This window comes from Perca fluviatilis, chromosome 8 (genome assembly GCF_010015445.1).
Source record: "Perca fluviatilis chromosome 8, GENO_Pfluv_1.0, whole genome shotgun sequence".
Lineage (NCBI taxonomy): Eukaryota > Metazoa > Chordata > Actinopteri > Perciformes > Percidae > Perca > Perca fluviatilis.
Window position 1 is genome coordinate 6307673 of NC_053119.1, and position 26554 is coordinate 6334226.

Consider the following 26554-nt stretch of genomic DNA (forward strand, 5'->3'; position numbering starts at 1 on the left):
GAGTCCAGTTCAGACCAAAGATTATGGACGAGACAAGTGTAAACTTTCAATTCAATTTTATTTATAGTATCAAATCATAGCACAGGTTATCTCGAGACACTTTACAGATAGAGTAGGTCTAGACCACACTCTATAATTTACAAAGCCCCAACAATTACAATAAGTCCCTCAAGAGCAAGCAGTGCGACCAGTGTCGAGGAAAAACTCCCTCTTGGGAAGAAACCTGGGACAGACCCAGGCTCTTGGTAGGCGGTGTCTGACGGGCTGGTTGGGGATGTGATGAACAGTGGCGGTAATAGTCACATTAATAATGGAACAGTGACTTCAAATGGTAGTCGTAGTAGTTCATGTCATATCAGGGCGCTGCAGGGCGTTACAGGATGTAGCGTGGCCCAGCAGAGCATGGATGGACGTAGCAGGAAGCTGCAGGGCTCAGCAGGACGCAGCATGACATGAACTTGCAGATATTGCAACCTGCCGGTCTGCAACGTTGTGAAATCTGCCGGTTTACACCAATGCGACGAGGTGAGACGGTGTATCATCTTCATAGTACAACTCTTTATACTTCCATCCTAACTTCTGACTTTCAGGTTTCTTTGTAGCTGGATATCATTTGTTGCGTCTAAATATGAATGTGGATAACGTTAGTGACAGCGAGCTACTTCGACGATAGCCGAGACTTGACAATTCTGATTTGACTATGAACATTCTAGTCGGGGACACCCCTGCTAATGATGTTTCATTAAATGATTATGTAAAGCGTTTTAAGCCTGGAACCAATCCAACCAGCAAGAGATGATTTGTGACCATAAAATATTTAATTCAGCGCAAAAAAACATTTTGAAAACGGCAAAAAAAGGCAAAGGTACAAGATTGTGTACAGAAACGATCATAGACTTCAATGGAAGTAGGGGTGTAAGAAAAAATCTTACACTTAGAGTATCGCGATATTTTATATTGCAATACTGTATCGATTTTCAAAAATGCAATGTTGATTTTTGTAGTTTTTTTCTTTTTTTTTGTTTACGTGGAAAAATATTCATGTAAGACAGTGGTTCACGTTTATGTTGTGTTCAAACCCCCTACCGCTAGATGGCTATGCTGAGACACACCACTAGTGTCCTTGCCTAACAGGGACTAGCAGGGCCTGACTTTTTGATAGAAGCTAACAACGTAGCTATGGCTGAACTTTGACCTACTTTAGTTTTGTTTGTAGTTTAGTGTTTGACTTTCTGTGTACTGAATTGTTTACCTAAAGTAAACTTCTTTGACTTTTATGCACATCATGTCTTTTATTTAATATTAGTTTTTCCAAAATTATACTTCAAGAAAAAAATCCCAATATATCGCCTTACGCACAGTATCGAAATATATTGCGATATATTGAATCGTGACCCCATGTATCGTGATACATATCGTATTGCCAGATTCTTGCCAATACACAGCCCTAAATGGATGCAGTTCACGGGTGCGGTAAACAATCATGGTAACAGCAAACTTTACCAATCAGAGACGCCACTCTTACCCTTAGGATTGTGGGTAGTTTAGTACTTCTCCATGACTTCTCCATTTTTTTTTAAAACCCTAACTTATGATGTGTTGTACGAATTGTTTCGGTGCTTGAAATGAGTTTACCAGAGTCTCAGGTTATATATGTAAGGGATAGTAGAGCGAGGCGGTTGTTATAGCGAATACAACCCCGACAGGGTGATCAGGACCCTGACGCGAAGCGGAGGGGTCTTGAATCAGCCTGAAGGGGTTGTATTTGCTATAACAACCGCCTCGCTCTACATTATCCCGCTTATTACATGGCTACTTACCAAATAAATCAATAATTTGACTAATAACTTGACAAAATATTGATTTAAATGGGAGTTTATTGATTTAAATACGATTGAATTGCTTCCACTAGAGAAAATAGTCCGTTCCGTCTCTACGGTTGGAATCCTGCGTCCATAGCAACGTAAAAACTCTGTAATGCAATCCTTCGTCTATTAGCTACTCAACACCACCTTACGGGCTGTGGTAGTAGCCGTATATTTTATGGGGTGCTGCCGTGGTGGACAAATGACCCAGCTGCTGTTTTAATCACTGCAGGAATTGACACAACATTAGCTGAAGCGTTGTAGTGAGCTAGCGGGCTATCGGCTGCTCTAATTTACAGTAAACTGAACATTTATGTTGACGGTGAAGTGAGACACGGTGAATAGCTTCTTTGGGAATATTTATGTGGACGTTTATGTCCTCATTCATCTCGTTTCCTTTTTGCAGAGCCGCTGCATGTTGAAACACCTGTAAGTTAACGTTAAACAAGTTGCAATGTAAGCTAACTAATTAGCGTTGTTGTCCCTACGGCTGTTGCTGCGTAGCTAGCGATCATAGACGGTTTAGAAAAATACTAGCGATAGACGCTCATCAGATCTGCTGTCATTGCTTGAATTGGAGGACAGAAGTTGCTCCACGTTTCCCCACTTTTTGCCACAGCTGATAGGCTAAATTATCCGGACTTCTTTCAGCGGATTGATTGATAGCTGTCCTCCAGAGTGAACAGAACGGCGTCCATGGCAATGCTCTGCTTTTGCATGGCAACGGTGTGTTATCCTTAGCAGCGGTCTGTTATCAAGAAAATAACAGACCGCATTCTACATTAGAATTCAAGCAAGCCATGTAATAAGATTAAAATAGTAAATAAATGTCTAAAATGACATTTTATAATATCACTTTCTGAGTAGGACTTTTGTCAAACATCGTTTGGACCCGCCGGTGCGTCTTCCGTCCTCAGAGGGCCAATAGTATGTTGTTGAGCATGAGTGTCCTGTCGTAAATGGACAAAAAAACAAGCAAAGCTGTTCAGATTGAAGTGCAAATTGTAATCTGACAGTAAAGTCTCATTTGAACCAGGGTTATTATAGTAAACAAACAAAAATAAGCATTGCAAAATATATGTAGTGAACTGAAACTAAATTAAGGTTACAAACTAAATTAAGATTACAAACCTAACAAAAATGAACATATATCATGTCAGTTTTAGTTTTTGAGCTATAATATTACAGTACTGAAAAAAAGATGGCGTGAATTTCTGTCAAGTCTGGTGACATTGAACCCCAGAAATTAAACAGACTTCACATGAGATGGTGCGGTGCTGTAATAACGATTAAACTTTAAACCTCATGGCTATGTGTTTTGTATGTATAAGTAGATACATACTCCTGAGACATTATACCTGCAATCCACCCCAAAAACCTATTATAATTTCCTTTACATAAATAAAGACGTTTGCACCATAAATTGATGCAGAAAAGGCACATATTGTTGCAGAAAATTCAGGAGAATGCAGAAAATGAAGTTTGACGCTCAAAATTGCAATTTTGCTCAAAAGTGAAGATCTCAAACCCCCCCCCCCATGTTAACCCAAAGTTACGTCCTTGCAAACAAACTAAAACTTAATATATAAAAACAAATGTTTTAGAAAACTTAAACTAGCAATCACACTCTAAAAACTATATGAATCTAAGCTAAAATAAAATCTACTTGAAAAATCAAAACCATTATGACCTTGTTTTGAACATGAAAATGCTAATCAAAGAGGACCGAGGTCAAAGGTCAGCAGCAGGTGGAGAAAAGGTTACTGTAAGAGTCATATCACTCTTGAAGCCTCTTCATTATTCCAGCAGGTCTCGTTGCCTAACAGCGTTCGAGCGGACAGTTCTCTATTGCCAAAACATCGGCGCTATCTGATGATTCATAATGACACAATAAATATTCATACAGCAGTCCAGTTCATTATTGTTTGTCATTAGCTGTGGAAAATGTGCACAGGGTGATGTTACACTCCATTAGGGCGCTGTGGAATGGCCTGCATGTTAAATACACTGGAACAGGTGACACCTATAAATAGCGTGGTAGTGTGTGTGTGTGTGTGTGTGTGTGTGTGTGTGTGTGTTGTGCGTGTGTGTGAGACGGCGAGCAGTTCAGCCGTGAAACAAACACTGTGCTGCATGCGGCTGCTTCGTCCTATGACTCCAACACTTACACATTTATCAGGTGAGAATGATTCAAAACAGATTGTTTTTTTAAAATCACGTTACAGGTGTGTTTTTCAAGTTCTCCTGCACAGAATGATGTAACATTGATACGCTTGTGTACTCGCTGGGGGTGTCTGGATCCCCAACGTTATATCTGCTCGACAGAAAGGTGGTCAGGGGTCAACGTGTCCTGAAAATAGAGCTGTCGGCAAAAACATACAAGAGCTCAAGAAAAGAAAAGAATGTTAATTTAAATGTAAGCGTGGCAGGTGGCTCCAAACTAAAAGTTGGCGTGCGTCTCTGTGATTAAACACCAGTCTACTCACTGAAGACTTGAGCGTGTGTCCCAGTTCCATACCAAATGCTAAAGGTCCCGTCAGACCAGCATTTATAAACAGCAATATGTTGGACTAAGATCAGCTCATTCCAGTGGAATCCCTCCTGCATGCAGAGGCAAAGTTAAATAATCGGTAACACTTTACTTGAAGGTATCTGCATAAGAGTCTCATGACAGTGTCATGAACACATGACACAGTCATAACACATGAACCCTAACTAACTTGTCATGACAAGAAAATGAATGACACTAAAAGAAGCGTTATGTCATAAACGTTTATGACTGTTTATAATGTTTATGACAAGGTCATGACAGTGTCATGTCACTCTTACCTCTTTACCAAATTATCAAGCATCAAGTCAAGAAAAATATGCCTCTTGACTTAAAGGTGCCCTGCTACACAAAACCGTTTTTACTTGCATTTTTTGAAATCTGTTAGGTCCATATGTGTTTGTGTTGTGTGGTGAATGTGAAAATGAACTGCTACCTCCTCTGTCAGCTCTAGCCACTGACAAGAAATAAGCAGAGAAATCAGGCCAATTACAGAAGCTGGTCAGTCTGACATCATACTACCTGAGCTCATTACTAGTCATGAGCTCGTGTCTCAGTTGTGCTGGGTAAAGGATTGTGACAGCCAGGCTTTCATTGGCTAGCTGTTAGCCAATCAGATTCAAACAGCTTAGCTTGTTGAATATTAATGAGAACTGGCAGAAATCTGAGTCTTCCTGCAGGCTTTCTATACCACGCTAGAATGGCTTGAAACAAGGTAACCAATGCATTTTTTTTCCACAAAAAAATATTACAGAGTCCATGGTAGAACTTCAGACATTACCACAAAGTAATGAAATACGTGTGGCAGGGCACCTTTAAATAAGTCTGAAGTAAGTGCGGTTAGCAATTAACAGATTATTACCCAGAGAGTTTAAGCGGGAGGATTTTTAGGTTAAGGTTTATTTTATCTGCATAAGAGTCTCATGACAGTGTCATGAACACATGACAAAGTCATGACACATGAACCCTAACTCTAACTTGTCATGACAAAGAAATGAATGACAATAAAAGAAGTGTTATGTCATAAACTGAACTAATGAGCGACTGCTGGCACGGTTAGAAAAGGAATGAACTGTGTACCTGTGTGATGCCAGAAGGATGGATGCAGCAGACGACCTGGATGAAGACGAACTTCTGGACTACGACGTTCAGATGAGCATCCAGGAGTCGTGTCAGAGAGAACATCTAAAGGGAACAGGGAGGTACAGGAACATGAAACAACTTCACATTCATATCATTAAGTTTGACATGTCGCATTTATCTGAAATTGTACTTCCCGTTTGTATGTGTAGGAGTGAAGCTCTGAAGCTCGTGGGGGCCATCAAACAAGGTAAAAACTAATCGTGGTGTAGTTAGTAATCCGAACAGGCCACAGTGTTAACAGTTGGGACTTGTCAGGATGTCTTCAGTTCCTAGTTGAGTAATTTGTATGCATATGTATCTGGGTCCACTTACAGTCTCATAAGTGGACCGCGAGGGCCGGTCTGATAATAGTTATACATTGCAAGTTCTTAGCAACATCCATCAAGGGAAAGGTGGCGCTGAGATGGTCAGACTCAAAAGGAAACAAAGGGATCGTGTCGCTGTGCTGTGTGTTGTTCATTCATTACCCCCCCTCCCCAACTCATATGCCATGATTTGTGTGTTATAAAGACGCATGCTCGCTATTTTGCGTGTTTATCAACGCCGTTAGGCCTCCATTGACTTACATTACCTTGCGATTGCGTGTGAATTGACGCCGCATGAAAGGCGCTTAAGAAGGCTGATTGGGGTGGTGGATGGGTAAAACACATCACCGAGGACTTTCACCCAGGAGAGCGGGGATCGCGTCCCACGCGTTTCCTTTGTGTCCCTCGTGTGACGTTTCCTTTCCACGTTTGTTCTTTTCCCAATCCCAACCGTTTCTTCTTTTCAACCTAAACCCCCACACGCCATGTGGCTTTAGAAAGACGTTGCGGACTACAGTCAGCTGTATACAACGTTGACATACACGCGGACAGCTGAAAATGCGTACAGATAAGATGCCTCTTGGCTTTAGGAAAGTGGCGTGTATGTTTGCGCAAAGTCATGATGTCACGTTGCAGGAAATAAAACAGAAAGCAGCAAAAACATACATAAAAACAGATGAATCAAAACATGACCTTATGAGCGGGAGCAAGACATGACAAATCGTATTGTTTTCTGTCCAGCAAAATACAAATTACAAAATACTTAAAAGTAATGACTACGTATTTTAAATATATGTAACTGAAAAACTGACCATTCCTGCTTTATGAGTTGGGCTGTATTGTACTAGCAGCGTTTGGTCCCATTTCAGGGAAATCTGCAGGATTGGTTTCACAGCACAATAGAGGAAAAGGCAGTATCTTTTCAATGAGTTCTACTGAAACTGTCCCTGCAGGCGACATGTTGGCACTGCAGGAGCTCTGTGATTTCCCAGCAGCCTTCAGTCAGGTGGATGAGCACGGCTGGTATCCTCTGCACAGGGCGGCGGTCCAGCCTGTGGCTCTGGTCCTGGAGACGGTGCTGTACGGTGGGTAAGAGGTCCACACTTTTATTCCACTTGACAGTGTAGAGTTCTGAAAAAGGGATTCAGCACCATGTTTGTCACTGCACATGACTCAGTGGAGAAACATTAGGGCAATGGATGATGGACAAGTCAATTCAATTTGATTTATTTTTAGTGTCAAATCATAACAGACATTATCTCAGGACACTTTACAGATAGACTACACCACAACAATTCCCCCAAGTCCTAAATCCTAATCTGTAAAACATAAGACAACAATAAATGTAAACGTATTAGTATTTCTTCACAATTTAAGTAAAGGACTTGACTTAACTTTGGACTCAAACCAGGAATGATTCAGATTAAGTGCATTGTCTCTCTCAGTGTTCGTCTTCTTTATCAGACTTTAAACAACTGTTGTTTTACCGACAATCTCATAAAAGTGGCAGGAGTGATGATGCTTTTTGACGGTCCTTACAGCTGAAATCACGTAGAACTTTTGTTGTGTGCTTCAGCGTCTTTCAGTCTGACTCTGGAGGAAAAGACTTCGGAGGGGGAGACCTTCCTGACTTTAGCAGTGAGAGCTGATTTGGTGGAAAACGTGAAGATGCTGTTGGACCACGGAGCTTCTCCTCACACGACCAACAACAAGAACGAATCCCCTCTGCTTTTAGGTCAGAACTCGGCCTCTCCAACACTTTCCCTTTTGGTTTTATCCTTCAAAGCAGAAACGCTTTGGAGAAGTTTCATCTTTCCTCACCATCAGTTCCTCCCCCCCCCCCCTGCAGCAGTCAGAGCCGGATCCTATAAGATGGTTTCCAGTCTAATAGCTGGAGGAGCTCGGGTGGAGCAGGTGTGTTTGAAGAAGTGGACGGCCATGCACGAGGCCTCCAGGGCCGGCTGCGTTGGCGTCATGGAGCTCCTGTTGCATCACGGGGGTCAGGTGTCAGAGGCAGACCAGTACGGAGTGACTCCTCTGGGCATCGCTGCGGAGTACAGCCACTCTGAAGTCCTGGAGCTCCTTATCAAACACGGTGAACCCATGATGCCACACTGATTTCATTTATTTAAACCGTCTTTGTGTTCCTGTTGATGATTTTGTTTGGTTTATACGTAAAAAAAAAAAAGGTGCCGATGTAAACGCCCAGGCGCCAAATGGCGACAGCGTCCTGTACGACGCTGCAGGGTCGGGGAATCCGGACTGCATCGACATCCTGCTGCAGCACGGAGCAAATCCCAACGTCCACAACCTGAGCTCCCAGCTGCCCATCCACCACGCCGCGTACGAAGGACACTACCTGTGAGTGGGCCGATGTTGTATGACTGTTGACACTGTAATCAGCAAGGCTCGTTTGTTAAGATTAAAGAAAAGTTGGCCTGATCCAAAGAAGTCTCTGAACATCTCTGATTGGTCAAAACACAGGCGCTGTGGAAACTACAACAGCTTCACTCAAAAAAGGAATTACTTGAGGTCACTAGTATAAACATTAGGAGTAAGGGTGGACATTTCTTGCTGTATTCACGTTAAAAACTACTTTTCATTGTCAGCTTTAGGTCAGTTTAAAATGTATGACCTGAAGAGAGAGGCGATTGAGTAAGCTAGGAGTAAACTACAAAAATAAAACCATTAGCTGATAGTTTCTTGAAGGACAAAACTAGACATACATAACCATGAGACACTAAAAAGACAACGGGTCATGTTTGATCCATGATCTCCAAGTATCTCCTACCGAGTAGGCCTACTAGAAGTTAAATGTTAAGGTAGGTGTAGGTTAGTTTCTGATGCTTTTACAATGATCTACTCTTTTTCTCCATCAGAGCTTTGAGGATTTTGATCCCGATCACCACTAGACGGGCCCTGCGGCTGTCCGGCCACAGCCCTGTCCACTCAGCCGCTGACGGAGGCCACACTCACTGCCTGGAGCTCCTGCTGCAGAAAGGGTTCGACGTCAACGCGCTGTTAGCCCCTCACATCTCGGACAACTATGGAGAGCATGAGGAGAAGCCCGCTGTACTTTGCCGTCTCCAACGGGGACGCCACCTGTACTGAGCTTCTGCTGAAGTCGGGAGCCAAACCCGACCTGGACCCGCTGCGCTGCCTCTTGGTGGCGGTCAGGTCGGGGCGCTATGAGATCGTGAGGCTGCTGCTGGCGGCCAAAGCAGATGTGAACTGTTACTTCACGGTGGTGAACGACACGGTGTTCCCCACCGCGCTGCAGTACTGCCTGAAGGACGAGGTGATGATGAGGCTGCTGCTCAACAACGGCTACGATGCTGAAAAGTGTTTTCGTTGTAACCATGACGATGACTGGGATGACCTGAGCGAGTCTGATTACTCACAAGATCAGGAGGAAAAAGTTGCTGTGAGTTCTTTTCTTTGCCGTAGACGCAAAACAACTTTACTTAGCTCAATGTGTTGTTAAAGGTGCCCTGCCACATGTATTTCATGACTTTGTGGTAATGTCTGAAGTTCTACCATTGACTCCGTAACATTTTTTTGTGTAAAAAACGCCTTGGTTACCTTGTTTCAAACCATTCTAGCGTGGTATAGAAAGCCTGCAGGAAGTCTCGGCTCGATTTGTGCCAGTTCTCATTAATGTTCAACGAACTAAGCTGCTTGACTCTGATTGGCTAACCAATGAGCCAATGAGAGCCTGGCTATCAGCATCCTTTACCCAGCGCAACTGGGCGAGCTAATGAATAGTAATGAGCTCAGGCAACATGATGTCAGACTGACCAGCTTTTGTAATTGGTCTGATTTCTCTGCTTATTTCTTTTCAGTGGCTAGAGCTGACAGAGGAGGTAGCAGTTCATTTTCACATTCACCACATAACACAAACACATATGGACCTAACGTATTTCAAAAAATGCTAGTAAAAACGTTTTTTGTGGCAGGGCACCTTTAAGATCGATTTTTATTATACTATTGACAATGAATAGTTGCAAACAAGGACTTCACAATTGTATTAATACAGTCAAAATACATTTTGTGAATGTACTGAATGTACCGATGTAGTTCTCTATCTATGTTTTTTTTTTACTCCTCCTTTCCCAGAATAGATAAGCGGTGTCACCATACAATACGCCAGCACTGACACAGCGCCATGGAGATATACAACATCATTTAAAAAAATTCTAAAAGACAAATAAAGTGTTACCTTCTCTAAAGTTGTGTGTCTAAACAGTAAAAGTACCTGTCTGAGTCAAATGGATGTCGTTTTGTCGTCCAGTTTTGTGATTTCGTCAGGGTCTCCTGGATGGTGAACCTGGCGGGCCGAGTGGTGTCGATCCTCCTCGAATACGTCGGTCAGGTTTCCCTCTGCGGCAAACTGACAAAGATCCTGGAGAACCACAGGGAGTGGCCTCACATTCACAGGACAACACGTGAGTTAACGATGTGGTGACAACCGAGCTCCAGGTTAGCCATTGTTAGCGGTACCAGTTGATTCCAACGCTGAATTTTGTGCATACAAACACTATAGCAACATGTCCACGGATAGAAGTTGGACAGGACTGTGTGTACGACTGATTTAGTGAGACACAGATGAGACAGACATGCTAATAATTGTATGTTAGTACAGCTTTAACAACAGCAGTAACAAAACTACCTACAGGGATGAGGTGAGTAAGTTGGACATGTGGTGCCGCAGACATAATCTGTCCCTCAATGTGGGGAAAACTAAGGAGGTCATCATATTAACAACTCTCCAGTTGAAATTGTCAACACCTTAAAGGGATACGCCACCGTTTGTTGAAATATGGCTTATCACGGTCTCCCCTAGCTGTAGGTAGGTGGGCCAACGCATTTTTCGTGCATGCATCGTTTTAGTCCGGTGCAACACCGGCAGCGCCGCCGCTAGTTAGCTTAGCGTAGTGAATGGAAGCCTATGTTGCCGGTTAGCACGTTGTGAGTAAAAGTGAGCCAACAAAAGACAAAAAAACAACCTAATTACTTGCACTGAGAAAAAAAATGCGTTGGCCCACCTATCTACAGCCAGGGGAGACCGTGATAAGAACTATTTCAACAAACGGTGGCGTATTCCTTTAAAGTTCTTAGGCATCAGCATTTTAGACTCCCTCTCATGGTCCTTCCATATCAGCTGTGCCATTAAGAAGGCAAAACAGAGGCTTTATATCCTGAGGTGTCTCAAGAAATATGGTATGTCCCTTAACATTTTACAGAACTTTTACCGCCGTACAATTGAGAGTATACTGACAGGCAACATTGTAGTGTGGTTGGGCAGGGTTACTTCACATGACCTTAATCTTCTGACAAAGGTGGTCAAAACTGCATCTAAAATCATCCGGGTTCCACTTGAACCGCTCCAAAACATTTACTGGAAACGCAGCACTAAGAAGGCACTAGGTATAATGAAGGATTCTATTCATCCTGCACACAATCTCTTCTCCCACCTTCCATCAGGGAGACGTTTGCAGAGCATCCCAACGCGCACATCGCGTTTCAGGGATAGTTTTTACCCCCCAGGTAACAAGGCTACTGAATGATAGTACAACAGGAAGGAGGGCTGAGGTCTGAGCTTAGTTACTATGTTTACCGTGCTTGGATGTTTTTAAACGTTATTTATAATTGTTACTTATTGACTGGTGCAGAGAGAGTGCCAAGGCACATTGTATTTCATTGCTCTGGTACTCTGTACTAATATGCATATGACAATAAACTTGAACTGAACTGTTGATGCACGGGGAGCCTTGTTGGAGTTTGAGCTCGGGGTACTGCGAAGTTGTCCCAGTTTCGAGCAAAAATTCGATGTCTGGGGGCGTTTCCGACTTTGACCTCGGAAAATCGGACTTCCGAGTACAAATGGAACGCACTATGGGACAACCTCCGAGTACCCCGAGCTCAAAATCCATAGCTACAACGTTTTTGAAATGATTACCATCTTCTGTTATTGTATGCAAAGAGAAAAGTTTATTATTTTATGGACATAAAATCACAAATTTCAGTAAGACACGTTATGCCGTAAACCGTTTAAATCTGAGCATGCGCGACTTACATCTGCACTCGACTCACATCGGGCAGTGACTGCTGCCATTACACATGAGAACCAGGAGGCGTACTTGCTCTTCCTGTAGGAAACAACATGTTTCCTCTCACTTTTTGGTTGAAACTGCTGTTCTCTGTGTGATCTACAGGTAACCCTCGCTCTCTGTCTCACCTGAGCAGGGTGGTGATCAGGAAACACCTGAGCTGCAGCGTGCTGATGTCCGCCCAGCTGCCCAACAGGCTGAAGGACTACCTGCTGTTCAAAGAGAACGATCTGTATGCCAAAATCATCTGCAGGGAGGACTGAGGGAACGAGGATATCTGTCTTATATCTACGGAGTCTTAAATGCCAGTAATGAGGTGTGGTTTATTGTAACGGGGCCTGGATTTATCAAACATCTACAGAAATACACTTAAGAATGCTCTAAAGACTTTAACTTAGGAGTAAAAAACATGGGAGCAATAAGTCACATTACACATTGTTTTAAAGAGGCATTGACTAATATTGTTATTGTCTCAGCTGTTGCAAAAAATAACCATGAATCTTTTGTTATTGATCATTCCTTTCATCACTGTCTGAGGTGACTCAGATTTCTGGGACTTAAGTGTTGGAGGAAGAAGCCTCTTAACTGGGACTCTGTGGAAATTATGTTCAGACCATGACATAACCAAAAGCAGATTGAGCTATTATACAGTTTAAAAAAGGGAAGAAATTGATTCGACAGAGAGATATTGTCTTTTTTATTCCATGCATTCTTCCTCCTTTCTAAACCTACAATGTAGTCTATATCGATGACGTTCCATTTCCGGGATTGCTCCGGTGTCGCCGGAAATTCTGCTGGATGTCCCATTTTTTTGGCCGGATGTCTGTTACCTTCCGCTTTCTTTGTGTTGTAATTTTAAACTCTGGTGGATTTCTGAGGACTATGGCTAACTGCTCCTCAGATCTCTGCAGGGTAAATCCAGACAGCTAGCTAGACTATCTGTCCAATCTGAGTTTTCTGTTGCACGACTAAAACTACTTTTGAACGTACCCATGTTCCACCAAAACAAGTTCCTTCCCGAGGCTATTTTGCAGCGGCACCGTGGCTCAGTCTGGCACTTAGCGCCGCCCAAGTCGATTGTGATTGTTTTAAAGAAATGCCAATAAACCAGAGCATGTTTTTCTCCCATCCTGGAAGGCTATGTGGACTAGACAGACCTTCCTCCGCAGCGCTGTGGAGGAAGGTCTGGCAATGCAAGACTACCTACAATTTAACTAAAGATATGACAGAAGTTTCAGAAATTCAGGTGTGTTTTGCGGCTAATGTCTCAATGTGAGGTAATGCCTCAAGTTGCTGGCCTGCAGCAGAGATGAGGACTGGGATGCAGAGGATGGGTAAACCCACTTTCTCCAGTCTAACGCCACCTCCCTTAAACTGAAATGATCAAGATAACCACAGAGGAAGTGTTGCATTTGGAAATTAAAACAGAAGCATATCAGAAAGGCTTCCTACAAAAATGTGATCACGTATACCTATTAAACATTTGAATTAAAAAAAATAAAGGCCTGTCTCGGCTACAATTAAATTTTTTTTTGTATTGAGAAGTAAGTTTCTACTGTCACATTTCTAACAGTTGTAAATACATTTGTGTTATTATGATATATTGCCTGGGAAGTATGAATGTCTGTACAAAGTTTTCGGCCAATCCACGTGTTAAATGGTGAAAACGGTCGGCGTCATCGCTGAAGTCCGACAACGCAGAAAAAAACCCCGAACTGGCGGAGCATCTGGCGGCGCCTGATATTAGGGCGATTACCCGGTAAATGAACTGTTGTTGATACAGACTAGGACAAGTGTGATAATTGAAAAGATTTTTGTTTTGAAATTTGTTTTGGGAAACAACAACAAACTTCGACCTAGTGCGCTACATGCTGAAAATGTTAAATTTTAAAGAACATTTGGATCGTGCAACAAGGCAGGCCTGCTTGGTTATTCCGGGGAATGATTGTATGGATTGTCTTTCTGTAAGTTGATTTTAAAGAAATGAACTGAACTGTTTCATCTAAAATATGACTTAAAACAACCCTTTTTCACTTAGGATATTCAAGATGCATTGTCTTAAACAAGTCTCTATACCTTGCTGACATATTACTTGTTAGGTGATTGGGTCTTGTATTACGTGTTATGAGATATTTTGACTAGAAATTAGACAAATATACTTGGTAAGATTTTGCTTTGTTTGAAGTGCAACGGCTTCCTGGAAGGGAGGAAATTAATAGGTTACACTTTACTTGAAGGTATCTACATAAGAGTGACATGACGCTGTCATGAACGTGTCATAAACATAAACAAGTCATAAACGTTTATGACATAACGCTTCTTTTAGTAAGTGTCATACGGTTTTTGTCATGACAAGTTAGGGTTAGGGTTCATGGGTCATGATAGTCTCATGTGTTCATGTCACTCTTATGTAGATACCTTCAAGTAAAGTGTTACCAATTAATCTACAAACGGTTGGATGATTTCAAAGACAGTCAGCCGGAAAGAATATCCAGTTTTGCATTTAATGGGATTAAAGATGCAGAAACCCCAAGCTTGGTCCTTTGTTTTGTAACTGAACGTGTTTCCATTCTCTGCCCGGACTGCACCGCTGGAGGACTGATGCTAATCAGCAATAATCCAGGTCAAAGGTCAGATTTACAGCAGATTTAGGATGAGAGTGGTGTTATGTCACTCAGAGTCTTTTCACTTCAGACATGTAATGTGAGAAGACTTCCAATCAGCTTGTTAAACATGCTCAGTGATGAATGCATGTTGGCACTGTGCTCCGATTGTTGCCTTGGAAACAAAACAACTAACCATCCTCCCTCTAAAAAAAACAAAACTCAAGACTGAAGGTCAGTCCTACACACCCACACCGCTGTTACTCAAGAGACAAAGCAGTAAATAAACATGGTTTAGTTTGTATTCACGCTGTGAGTCAACTGTAGTTTTTGCTGGTTTTTCTATTAGACTGCAGTTGTTTTAATTGTGTCCAGCTCCTGTATTCAATGGGATTGTTTCGCTCAACACAGCATTTGCTAAATAATCAGCAGATTTTTCAAGTTCAAGATTTGGCCCTAGGCCCCAACAGAGATCTGAATTCAACTCACACAGACAGACCTCTGGCCCAAAACCGCTAAAGTGCTGCTAAATGGAGCCAATTATCAAAAGAAAATCCCAGTTACAAACAACTAGAAAATCTTATTTTTGTATATTTTATCTTTTTGTTTAACCATCGGTAACAATAACATTGCTCTCACCAAGTTAATATCTTACTTAAGGTTGCCATAACTGCTTGGCCCAACAGCGATCTGAATTCAAGCCAGACCTCTGGGTGGTATTGCTAAATGGAGTCGATTATCAAAAGAAAATCACGGTTACAAAGAACTTGGGTCTTATTTTTGTAGTTTTTACCATTATTTTACCATCAGTAATAATAACATTTTTCTCACCAAGTTAATATCTGAGATCTGGTAACACAGTGACGTCACTATAAAGCATCCAGATGGTTCCTCCGCCTTGAATGCTGTATCCAGATTTTCTTTTATATATCCATGGCTTGTGTCTGAACTACTAACGATACCAAACCAATCGGCATCCATGTGAGAAGCTACTGGCGTGGTTCAGGTGTGCGTGACGGCCGCGACTGTTTGTTCAAAACAACAATGGTGGACGTGATAGACAGATGGCTCACCCAATCACCTGCCTGGTATTTATTTAATTTTTTAAAGTGCCTGCCCTTTTCCAAACAGTTTTCAAAGACTGTTCAGGTTAGGCTCCCTGTGCTGCTAAGCATCTGGACATTGCTATATTGTGAATAGATTCTATTTGTCTATTGTGTCGTTGAGTTCATTCTTGACCTTAAAAACAGCAGGTTGATAAATAAGTCACCCCCCCCCCCCTCCCCCCCAGGCTCCACTTAGTAGCTGTTCTGGAGCTTTCAATCAAATCAAACAATCCTCATCAGCAGATGGAGTTTGCTCAGTTGTCATGGAATTGCAGGAGCGCTTTAAGGACTTCTCGTCCATGTTGGCTTCAAAGATAAATTTCAAAGTTTATTGGCTAAATACTTTACTTGAAGGTATCTACATAAGAGTGACATGACACTGTCACGAAGGTAAAAATGTTAAAAGAAAATTTGGATCGCGCAACAAGGCAGGCCTGCTTTCTTTCTTGTGCTTCGGATTTTATCTGAGTTGCACTGAGACAAATTATTTTACCCGTCGTTAACATTTCTTGATCGACATAATACATTTCATACATCGGCAATACAGTTTGAACTTGATACGCAGATTGAGGAGATGAAAGCCAGTCACTGCTTTGTTTTTGGTCCACCGTCAGTCCTCCTCAGTGCCAGCAGGAGCTGTACTGTACGTATCCCACCATCCTCGGGGAGAACAAGTGTTTCCCGGACAACACCACAACCACGGCGTGTTTCTGTGTCCTGTCACGTTGTGTAACCCCGCAGAGCTTCATCTCCAATGTCTCCCCGCGGCGTTTTGTGCCCTTTGTTTCTTTTCGAGGCACGGGTCGGCCACTCAGAGGGCTCACATTCCTGAGGTAAGCCTATCTTATTGACCCCCCCACCACCCAACACCCTAAAAAAAGACAGGACCATCAGCGGCATGGCGTCCCTCCCCTTTTCTCCCTGTAAGACTCCTCTGGCAGCTGGAACCAGTAGATGAACAAGGACTCTCGGATTCGCCAGCAGTCTTCTTCAGCAGTTCTTATCTGAAGGAACCTGATGGAGGACAAGTCAACGAGGACGTCCAAGCAGGAATCTTAGCGAAGACACGGGAAGATTCAATCAAGTACAGAAGGAGATAAAAGTGCAAGAAGAAAAAGTTAAGAGATTTAAGTGTTCGGAGAGTCGTAAAAACGAGAGCAGAACTATGAGCACCTTCGGGTACCGCGGGGAGCTGAAGAAGTACGAGGAGGTGGACGAAGACGAGCTGCTGGCCACTCTGTCCTCCGAGGAGCTCCAGGAGCTGGAGAGGGAGCTGGCCGACCTCGACGACAACGTCCCCATCGGCCTGAGGCAGAAAGACCAGACCGCCAAAACCCCAACGGGGAGCTTTGACAGGGACGCTCTGCTGAAATACTGGGAGGACGAGAACAAGAAGCTGGTGGAGGACGAGAGGATGGAGTCCAACGAAGGACAGGTGAGAGGGGACATCAATACTCTGTCTCTAAATAGAACACATTAAAGGATCATAGCTGTATGTTTTAACTAACAGAGTATTACACCTCACAACCCTGCTGATCATTTCCCGAATTATCTATCAGTTGTTTTTTTAATAAGTGTGCCTAACTTTTTTTTTTTTTAATTAGTAACAGTTTTGTTATGGTCCTGATTTAATACAGTTGAGGGCCGCGAGTCTTTTCAAAACTTGACTTTGCGGAGTATTAAAGGATGTTACAACATCGGAGATTGTAGAAACTACCGAATTCACGTGATCCTTTGCACAACACCCGTGTTTGTTTAATTATCTTCTGGGTTTGATTTTGAAATATAAACCCTTATCTGCAGCTGACTTTCAGTTCATGGATGTAACCGCAAGGAGAGTCAAAAATGGCATCCGCTTGCACCTGCATCACCACACGACGATCTGCAACTTTGCAAGAAAAGAAATGTTGACTAAATGTTGAATTTGATGGATTATCTCTTTGCAGCAACTTTCAAGTCTCTGCAGGTTCATTTGAACATAAATGAAGTGAAGCTGCCTGGGAGGAAGGAAATGTATCTAAAAACTTTTAGAAACGTGTGGGTGGAAGTAAAAGTCCTGTGTTCAAAAGTTGAAGTCAAAGCACAATAATATACGCATTCAAAAGTACTAACAGTACTTGTTGTGCAGAACGGCTCATTTCAGAATTGGATAATAATTGTTGATGCATTAGTGTGTAAAACACTTTAATGTTGCAGCTGGTAAAGGGTGGAGCTCATTTTAATAACTTGATATACTGCCGGTTAGCTCAGACCGATTTGAGTGACAAGACTTCAACAATCTCAGCCTGACAAAATAAGACCCGGACACGACGATCAACACCCTGACAGCCCTGACAGCACTTCTGAAGGAAAGAACAACAACAGAGATTCTGTTTCAGTTTGGGATTAAAGGAGCACTCCAACTATTTTTCACATGAAGATCAGCTTACTCCTACTCATACTGTGACAACAACAATGTCTTCTGTGGCTCTACAGGTGGAAATAACCCTGATTATCATGCATTATAGTGCATAGTACATCATAGTGATAGTCACAATATATATATATATATATATATATATATATATATATATATGTTTTATTTCTGTGTCATGCCAAACATTTTGGCCCATCCCACACAAGACACCACAAACTTACTTATTTATATGCAAATCATTCGGAGAAATACATGAAAACAAATATATACATATGCACACATACACATACATATATGTATATACATACATATATATACACACACACACACACACACACACACACACACACACACACAACAAATTCTCATCTACAGTTCATCTCGATAAAGAGCATTTTTTCTCTTCTCCCAGGCTTTATCTAGATAATTGACTAATTTATATGTTTCATATGTGAACAGCCATCTCAGTCTTTTGGGCATCAGCCATATTTACCACATATAGTACTGTATATGTGTGTACACATGTATATAATGATGTAGAAAGTGTCACATGTAGCCAGCTAAAGTGTTGGTGGAAACAGTCTAAAAATACAGGCTGTCAGAGAAATGCCGGCTTTAATGTCTCGGAGACGGTTCTTAATTAAAAGTCAGAGGCTGGAGAATGTCAGGGTTCGACCTCATTTTCTGTCCTGTTATCATATGCAGGAGGGACGGCCGGATAAGAGCAGAGGGGAGCGAGTGACGGTGACCACCAGTGACGCCGGCAAGACTCTGGAAAGCGACAGGAAGAAGATTTCACAAAAGGCGAAAAAAGCACCGAGCAAAAATGATGCAAAGAAAGATGAGGCCGAAAAGAAAGACGAGTGTAAAAAGGAGGCTCTGATCAGGAGTAAATGTCCTCAGAAGAACGGCCTGTCAAAAGTCTCGAGGAGTGAATCTAGGAAGACTGAAACCACGGACGCCACCTCCGACAGAGCGAGCGGAAACCCGATCGTCATCGACGAAACTCTGGAGCAGATCCTGTGCGACGACCCCGCCGTTAGCGAGGTCAACCTCAACAACATCGAAGACATTTCCCAGGAAACCTTGCTTCGTTTCGCCGAGGCCTTGTGCGCAAACACTCACGTCCACGTTTTCAGCCTCGCCAACACGCACGCCGACGACCGGGTCGCCTTCGCTGTCTCCAAGATGCTCCGCGAGAACCGCTTCATAAGAAACCTGAACATTGAGTCCAACTTCGTGTCCGGTCAGGGCATCCTGGCTCTGCTGGCGGCGCTGCAGCACAACAGTTCCCTGGTGGAGCTTCGCTTCCACAACCAGAGGCACATATGCGGAGGGAAGGTGGAGATGGAGATGGTCCAGCTGCTGAGGGAAAACACCACTCTGCTCAAGCTCGGTTACCAGTTCGACCTCCCGGGCCCGAGGATGACGGCGACCAGCATCCTGACGCGCAACCAGGACCGACAGCGGCAGAGGAGGCTCCAACAGAAGAAGGAACAGAGTCCTCCAGAGGGGTCCGGACAAAGTCCTGCTTCACCTGCAGAAAACGGAGCACCAAAGAAGCCGTCACAATCTTCTAAGACTGCTGGAAATCAGAACAGAAATCCTCCTCCTCCTCCTCCTCCTCCTCCTCCTCTTCAGTCTTTAGAGCCGCCAACGAGGAAGATCTCTGAAATGGTCAGACAACACGAAGGCTCGAACAGCACAAAGACGCAGTCAAACCAAAGGAAGCCAAAGTCAAAGAAGCTCAAGAACGGCGCCAACGAAAAGGAGAGCGCGGACATTCTCAAAGACCTAAAGAAGGCGCTGAAGCCATCGCTGCAGAAGAGACGAGACGGACCGCCACATCTGCCGCCGCAGACGTCAAGCCGCGACGACCTGATGGCGGCGATTCGTGGGAGCAGCATCGGGTCGTTAAAAAGGGTAAGACTCCTTGTTGGGCCGTCACTGACTCATCTGTGTTTGAAAGAATTTTGTTTTGCTCGAGTGAAAGCATCACAGACATAATTTAGCCTCCAAAAAGCTATTAGACCCCCCCACCCCCCCCAGAGTGAACGCCTGCTGTCACCAGACGACAGCCTCTGTCAGTCCTCGACTCTCTGCCGGTTTATAAATAGTTTGACTTCTTCACTGCTGTTTGATAAGAACGATGGCTGCTGGGAAGAGAGCAGATGAGTGTTGTTTAGATTTCCCAGGGGGGTTTAGAGAACCCTAAACACAATCTAGTTGGTCCAAAGACATTTAAAGGACCAAAGTGAGGGACAAACAGGACAAATATGATATTGCTAACAAAAGGAGTTTCGTGAGTAGCTTTCATGACGTTAATTTGGACAACAAACAACAGGGTCATTGTGATGGTATGATCAGATGTTATTTGAATTCTGTTTACACTTGGTTTTAAAATGCGTCTTGGGGCGATTGGACAGAGGTAAATACAAGTGTAAACGACCACCAAGACGCATCGTGATGCGATCACTCAAACGACTTGTCGTGGTAGTCTGGGAAGCGTTCGACCACATATCTTTAGTCAATGCATTCTAATGAACGAGTTTGCATGACATTGAAGGAAAACTTATGGTGCGTTCTTTTTGTCCTGTAATCGCGACTAGTAGCTCGAGTGTGACGTCACATCCGTGTCGAAAAACGAATAACCGCGGGTAGGCTACTGCTCTGCTTCCTGCTCAAGACTCGGCCATTGTTGTCCAATAGCAACCGAGCGTCTCTAGCAAATTTCAGCTGCAGAAGCTACAAAATAACTAATTAGGCGGTATTTAACTCCTAATAAGACTGTAGCGACATGCCTATAGGTAGCAGTATACAGTGCTACGTGTACGACTTCATTTGGTTACAACAAAGACAAAAGTGCTTAAAATTGTAGAAAACCACAATGTTTACTACGTGTGATGCACGACGTAGCCATCTTTGAAAGTGAACTCGGGGTCCTCTGAGTTCAGAACGAGTCGTATATACGACCTCGGGGGCGTTCTTTTTGCAACTTCCGGTTCGTAACTCCGCAAAACGACTCGTAGATCGACTTTGGTGGACAAAAAGAACGCACCATTAGGCACAACAATTCGTATGATATCCTACCAAATTACGGCGACCGCCGACTGGTCACGTAACCACCGGTCACATGACCATTAAGTTTAGCGGTCTTTACAGTCAAATTTAGCCGAAAAAAAAGGTGACTGTGAGCCGGGTACAGTGCACCGTGAGGTGATGGTTGTTTCAGCGGCTATTACGGTTAGGTTTAGCCGACAAAAGGTGACCGTCATGTGCGATGACATTTACATTTTGACACCAAAACGACTAGTTAAGATTAGAATAAAGATTGTGGTTTGGGGGTAAAACACTGGTCTCCTTAAGTAGTACTCCCGGGACATGAACACCATTTTCCAGGGTGAAAGCCTTGTGTCTTCCCCTTAACTTCTTCCTGGACACGAACTCCACTCCCCCGCTTTAAACACCTGTTTTATGACCTATAATATGCTATAATATGGTAAGAAATAATATGTAATACACACAAATTACAGTGCATTTCTTTTCTTAGCTACTGTACAAATGGTTCATGAGAACAGTATGATCACAGGAAGGTCCAAAAGTCAGGAAGGAAATCAATGCGTCCCCCGAAAACAGACCCTAACTAAATCAGCCACAGATCATAAAGTCAGGCCATTCAAAAGCAACCAGATGAAGTGTTTTTTAAGACTTCAGCAGAGACAGGAAGTTCCTATTTGAGGTTTTCTTTGATTGAAAAACAGACAAAAGACTAAAGCCAGGTGTCCTCAGTCCAGTACAGTTTTAAAATGTATCTTTGGTTGTTCTAAATACCTGTCAGTCTGAAATGTGTCGTAACTTAACGTGTGTGATGTTTGTCGTTTCAGGTGGATCTGTCACAGGCCTGAACTCACCTTCTCATCACACCTGAACACTTCTCACTTTGTATTGAAATATTTCATTTTTTTTTCCCACACTAAAATGTCACTTAGCGAAGCAGCAGCAGACTGCATTTCTGTACGTTTCAGACGTTATTGTTGTATTTTGTTACTGTGTGAAACCGACTGTGAATTCTGATGTGTAGAGAAATAAAATGTATCTTCTGACTCAGTGTACACGTTCGTCAAAACTAAACTCAGGAAAGGTTTTTCAGCAGCTCATTTCTCTTTTACATAACAGTCATTCTTCAGATTTCGTCTGACTCAGAATCAAAAAGATGTTTTACAGATAAATGTACTTTGGTTAAAATTCAGGTCCTCTTTTCTGTCCATTTTCTTCAAAACTGCTGGTTAGATTTTAGTTTTTATGTCGAAGCATTACACTTTGAAAGGCCATTTCCTCCTGTAAGTCATAACTAGTTAGCTTCTCAAAATATTGATTAACTTGTAATTATTTTGAGAAAGTTCCTTATTATGACTTACAGGACTTTTTTTTTTAAATCACATTGGCGGAAATGGGCTTCCATAGATGGCAAAACTTGCAAAGTTGGGTTGACCAAGACGAGTAATGATGGTAAGTTGTTTATGGCTTTCCACATTTTTTTATGAAAAGTGATGATCACAAACAGTATATACCGTTTTTTTTTGGTTTCCTTTAGTCCAAAAGGCTGCCTTCTTGGGATTCATTTTTGGATTAAATTGTCTGGGTCTAATACTCTGGTGGGAGTCCACACAGTATGCTCCGTTTCATAGATTCATGACATTCATTTATGTAAAAACTTTCAGTGAAATTTGTATTTAAATGAGGACGACCTGCAGGATAGAGGGTATTTTTTTTTCTCTGCATTTAATGGAACTTGCGAGGCCAGATTTCTTTTACTTGTGTAAACCAGGCTATCAAGAAAAAAAGTAAAGTTTCTTTAGGGAATTGCAAATTGTAAATCGCACACCAGCAAGTTGTTCAAACACTTGTAACACACGACACCTCTTAAAAGACATCATTACAGTTCATGCAAAAGCTTGACATGTTGGTCACTTGAAAGAACTCTGTTCTGTAATAAAGGGCGCTCACAGAAGGATTAACTAACTACATACTGTTACATGAGCTGACTGCAGCAGCTGCAGCTTAGTGTCCAGCAAAACACACACACATGAACGCACACATGCACGCACAAAACACAAGTCAAGTTTCAATTGTACAGGGTCTTAAGCAAACACACTTCACATGCAAAGTTGTCTGAAAAGCAGAATAAAGTGATACAGAGCCTTAATATTCAATTATTCATCAACATCATTGTTGAAATTGTGGAAAAAAACAACCATTTGAAATAAGTTTAAATGAAATAAGATTTCACTGATAGCATGTTTAACAGTGTATATATACCATTGATACTTTATATTACCATTAGTATTTCTGCAATATAATTCTTTACATTGTTTTATATAAAAGGTATGAGAGAAAAGAAAAAGAGAAAAAAACAAACTTAAAGAGGCCATTACCAAAATGATTTAACATTGTTAAACACCCCATTTTCAACCATATTTTACTATGTTTAAATTGGTCCAGTCGGAAGCGGCAAACGCAATTGCGCACATTCAATTTACGTTCACTAAAAGTGTTTGTTTTGCCACTGAAAGGATCCCTACACAGGTCGTTGTTAAAGAGTAAGATCCACCAGACTACATTAAAATTAACAGTAATTTTATCATCATGAAACACGTCATTCAAAGTTGACAGAAACACATACAAAACTATCAAAAGCCGTCTTGGTTGGTCTTTTCATTGTCAATAATCACCAATCCGGTTTGGTTGACATAAACCCTTAATTCACCCACTTACATGTGAAAATATGCTGGCTCTATAAACGCTAAATGTACCGTTTATTTAAATGAGATATGGTAGGTTTAGCGATATCGATCACAGAGCTATTTCTGGTTAAACAAAGAGGATTTAACTCTTTAACAAAAAGGTCTCTCTCTGTAGGGATCCTTTCATAATGTATTTGTTTTTTGGGGGGGGGCTTTTCCGCCTTTAATCGATAGGACAGCTAGGTGAGAAAGGGGAGAGAGGGGGAAGACATGCAGGAAACTGCCACAGGGTGGACCTGAACCCCCGGAACCCCCCGCGTCGAGGCATAAACCTCTCAGCATGTGCGCCCGCTCCACCCACTCAGCCAACCCGGCCACATCCTTTCATAATGTTGTCAGACACTTAGAATAATAATCTGAGCCTGTCAGTGGCAAAAACAGCACTTTTAGTGGATGGAAATTGACGATGCACACTTGCCCCATATGATTACACTGCAGCCCGGTGGCGGCTGCCGCTTACACCGGTTATAAAATACTGGACCAATTTCAGAGATTTTTGTTCACCTTAATCACTTATAAACCAATGCATGGGAGGATTGGATAAAACCCCAAATAACCCTTTAAGAATTCTGCTTCCATGACACATGCTTTCACTTATTAATAGGTGCATACATATTCAATGCAGCCTTTAGTGCCATCGTTGAGATTTCTTTTGATAACATTAACACCGGCCTTCTCATACTCTTCGACAGTAGCTGTGTTGAAAAGGAGGGTGATGGCTTTAGCGTTTTTCTTTTGCATTTTGCCTCTTTCGTGGACCGCAGGTACACTGGGTTACTTCAGGTGGCCACGTTGACGTTAACGCTCACTGACTGATAATTCTGCCGCTGCAGGGCCTGATATTCCTCATCGTTGGTTTGAGATTTGCAGATCAGTGAGTGCGTGCTTGGAGTCGGTGGTTCTGACGGTACCAGAAAAACCCAGCGGTCCCTTCGTTCAGATCAACATTGATTTTCTCGAAGCCTTGCGATTGGGGCTTTCGCTCGTCAGCTCCATCAAGGGACACATCAAGTTGTGAGGTGTAGGTCATGGTGGGTCTCAGCCATGACACACAGCTGGTTTTAAAATCTGCAACGTATCCCTTTAAGTGTACTCTATCTCTGCTCTCTTCAAAGCCACCAAACTCTCTTGACAAAAACGGTGATTTTACCTCGCATAAAACAGGAGTTGCAGCTCTACCGCTGCCTTGATTGGTTAGTTTGTGTTATTGGGAGTCTTTCTTTAACGTTAAGCAAAATAAATAGTCCGTGCTAGCTGCTAGCATAGGCTAACGATTCGTACGCTGTGTTCCATAGCAACCACATTGGTCAGCCAGCCCAGGTGAGCCTATTTAATTGAGAACATGATTGATTATTGCCATACTTCGCGTTGGGCCGAACAACGCTCCTTAGATGTGATATGATCAAAACATACAACTTCCTCTCGTGAGCTATTGCATAATTATATTTGAACTATATATTTTTTTCTGAAATTGAAAAATTTATGTTTCACAGCAAGTAAAATAAGTTCTTGGACACTTGTGCGTCTGCTGACAGTGAATGATCGGCAGTGAGAAGTCAACTGATCTGCTGAGTTCTGTTGTTACTACCACGAGTCAGCTGCCTTTCTAAAAAGAGTATTGTGGAATCACTACATGTGAGGTGTCCGAATTCCAAAGTATTTAGCATACCTGCAAACTCAGAAGGGCTGAAAAAGGTGACACATTTTATTTTGTACGCCCTTCCCCCCCCAAATAAAAACTCTTCGGATCTACACGATTCACGTGGATGACATTTTTCCATTGAAAACGACGAGTTTCACCTTAAAGTGACTAGTTTGCAGGTATGATTTAGATTTTTAAAAATGTTTATTCAGGTCCTGCTTTTTTCTTTTTATCCATACTAAATAACACGGTTATCTATTTTACTCAAAGCAGGTGTGACTTCCACAGAACTGAACTTAACTCTTCATTAGGATTGTGAGTCATATTACAGAGAATTCACATCTTTCCATATACCTTGGAAAACAAGACAAACGTCTTGGTGACCTTTGATAAAACTGAACTAAACCTCTGAAGTACGGTCAAAACAAGCATGAAAGCTATCTCGGCCCACGCCCCATGTGTGTATTTTATGTCCATAACTAATTTACAGTTATCATGTGCTCCTGAATTAAAGAAAGAAGTCAGCAGGGCCTCTCTGTCTCAGGAAAACCTCCCTGCTGATATCGGACCATTGAGACCTTTAAATCAAAACCTAAAACTCTTCGTTTTAACTTTCCTTTGGAAAAAAGGGTTAGGGTTTTCTTTCGTGGCCAGATGTCAGAGGAATACTCTCCCAACACTATATATATATATATATATATATACATACACACACAATATATATATATATATATATATATATATATATATATTTTCACACCTGCACTTTTAGTCCGTTTATTTGCTCACTATCTTTGATTTTTTTTTACTTACTCTAAGCTGCTGTAACAGTAACCTTTTCCACTGTGATTAATATAGTACTCCATCTGTCTCTGTTCATAAACTAAAGTGTCGGACAAATTCAAACTGCCACGATGATGGCACTAGATGAGACATTAGCCGCTTTCCGACCGGAGGGATTTTTGCAGTTCCTAGGACCCTTGTTTTCTCCTGTTCCGACTGGACCAATTTG

General features: G+C 42.3%; 2 protein-coding genes across 2 annotated transcripts; both read left to right on the forward strand.

The window, feature by feature from the left end:
- Positions 1-3920: 3920 nt before the first annotated feature.
- Positions 3921-12799, forward strand: asb15a (ankyrin repeat and SOCS box containing 15a). Its single transcript, XM_039809766.1, is given in 11 exon segments — positions 3921-4044; positions 5508-5615; positions 5706-5743; positions 6815-6946; positions 7438-7596; positions 7711-7956; positions 8051-8222; positions 8741-8909; positions 8911-9285; positions 10153-10306; positions 12077-12799. Coding segments are annotated over 10 exon segments (1707 nt in total). The 5' UTR covers positions 3921-4044; positions 5508-5511; the 3' UTR covers positions 12235-12799.
- Positions 12800-16384: 3585 nt separating this feature from the next.
- lmod2a (leiomodin 2 (cardiac) a) lies at positions 16385-22199 on the forward strand. Its single transcript, XM_039809768.1, has 3 exons — positions 16385-17115; positions 18802-20019; positions 21981-22199. Exons 1-3 carry the CDS (start codon positions 16846-16848, stop codon positions 21999-22001), a joined length of 1509 nt encoding a protein of 502 aa, XP_039665702.1. The 5' UTR covers positions 16385-16845; the 3' UTR covers positions 22002-22199.
- Positions 22200-26554: the final 4355 nt, after the last annotated feature.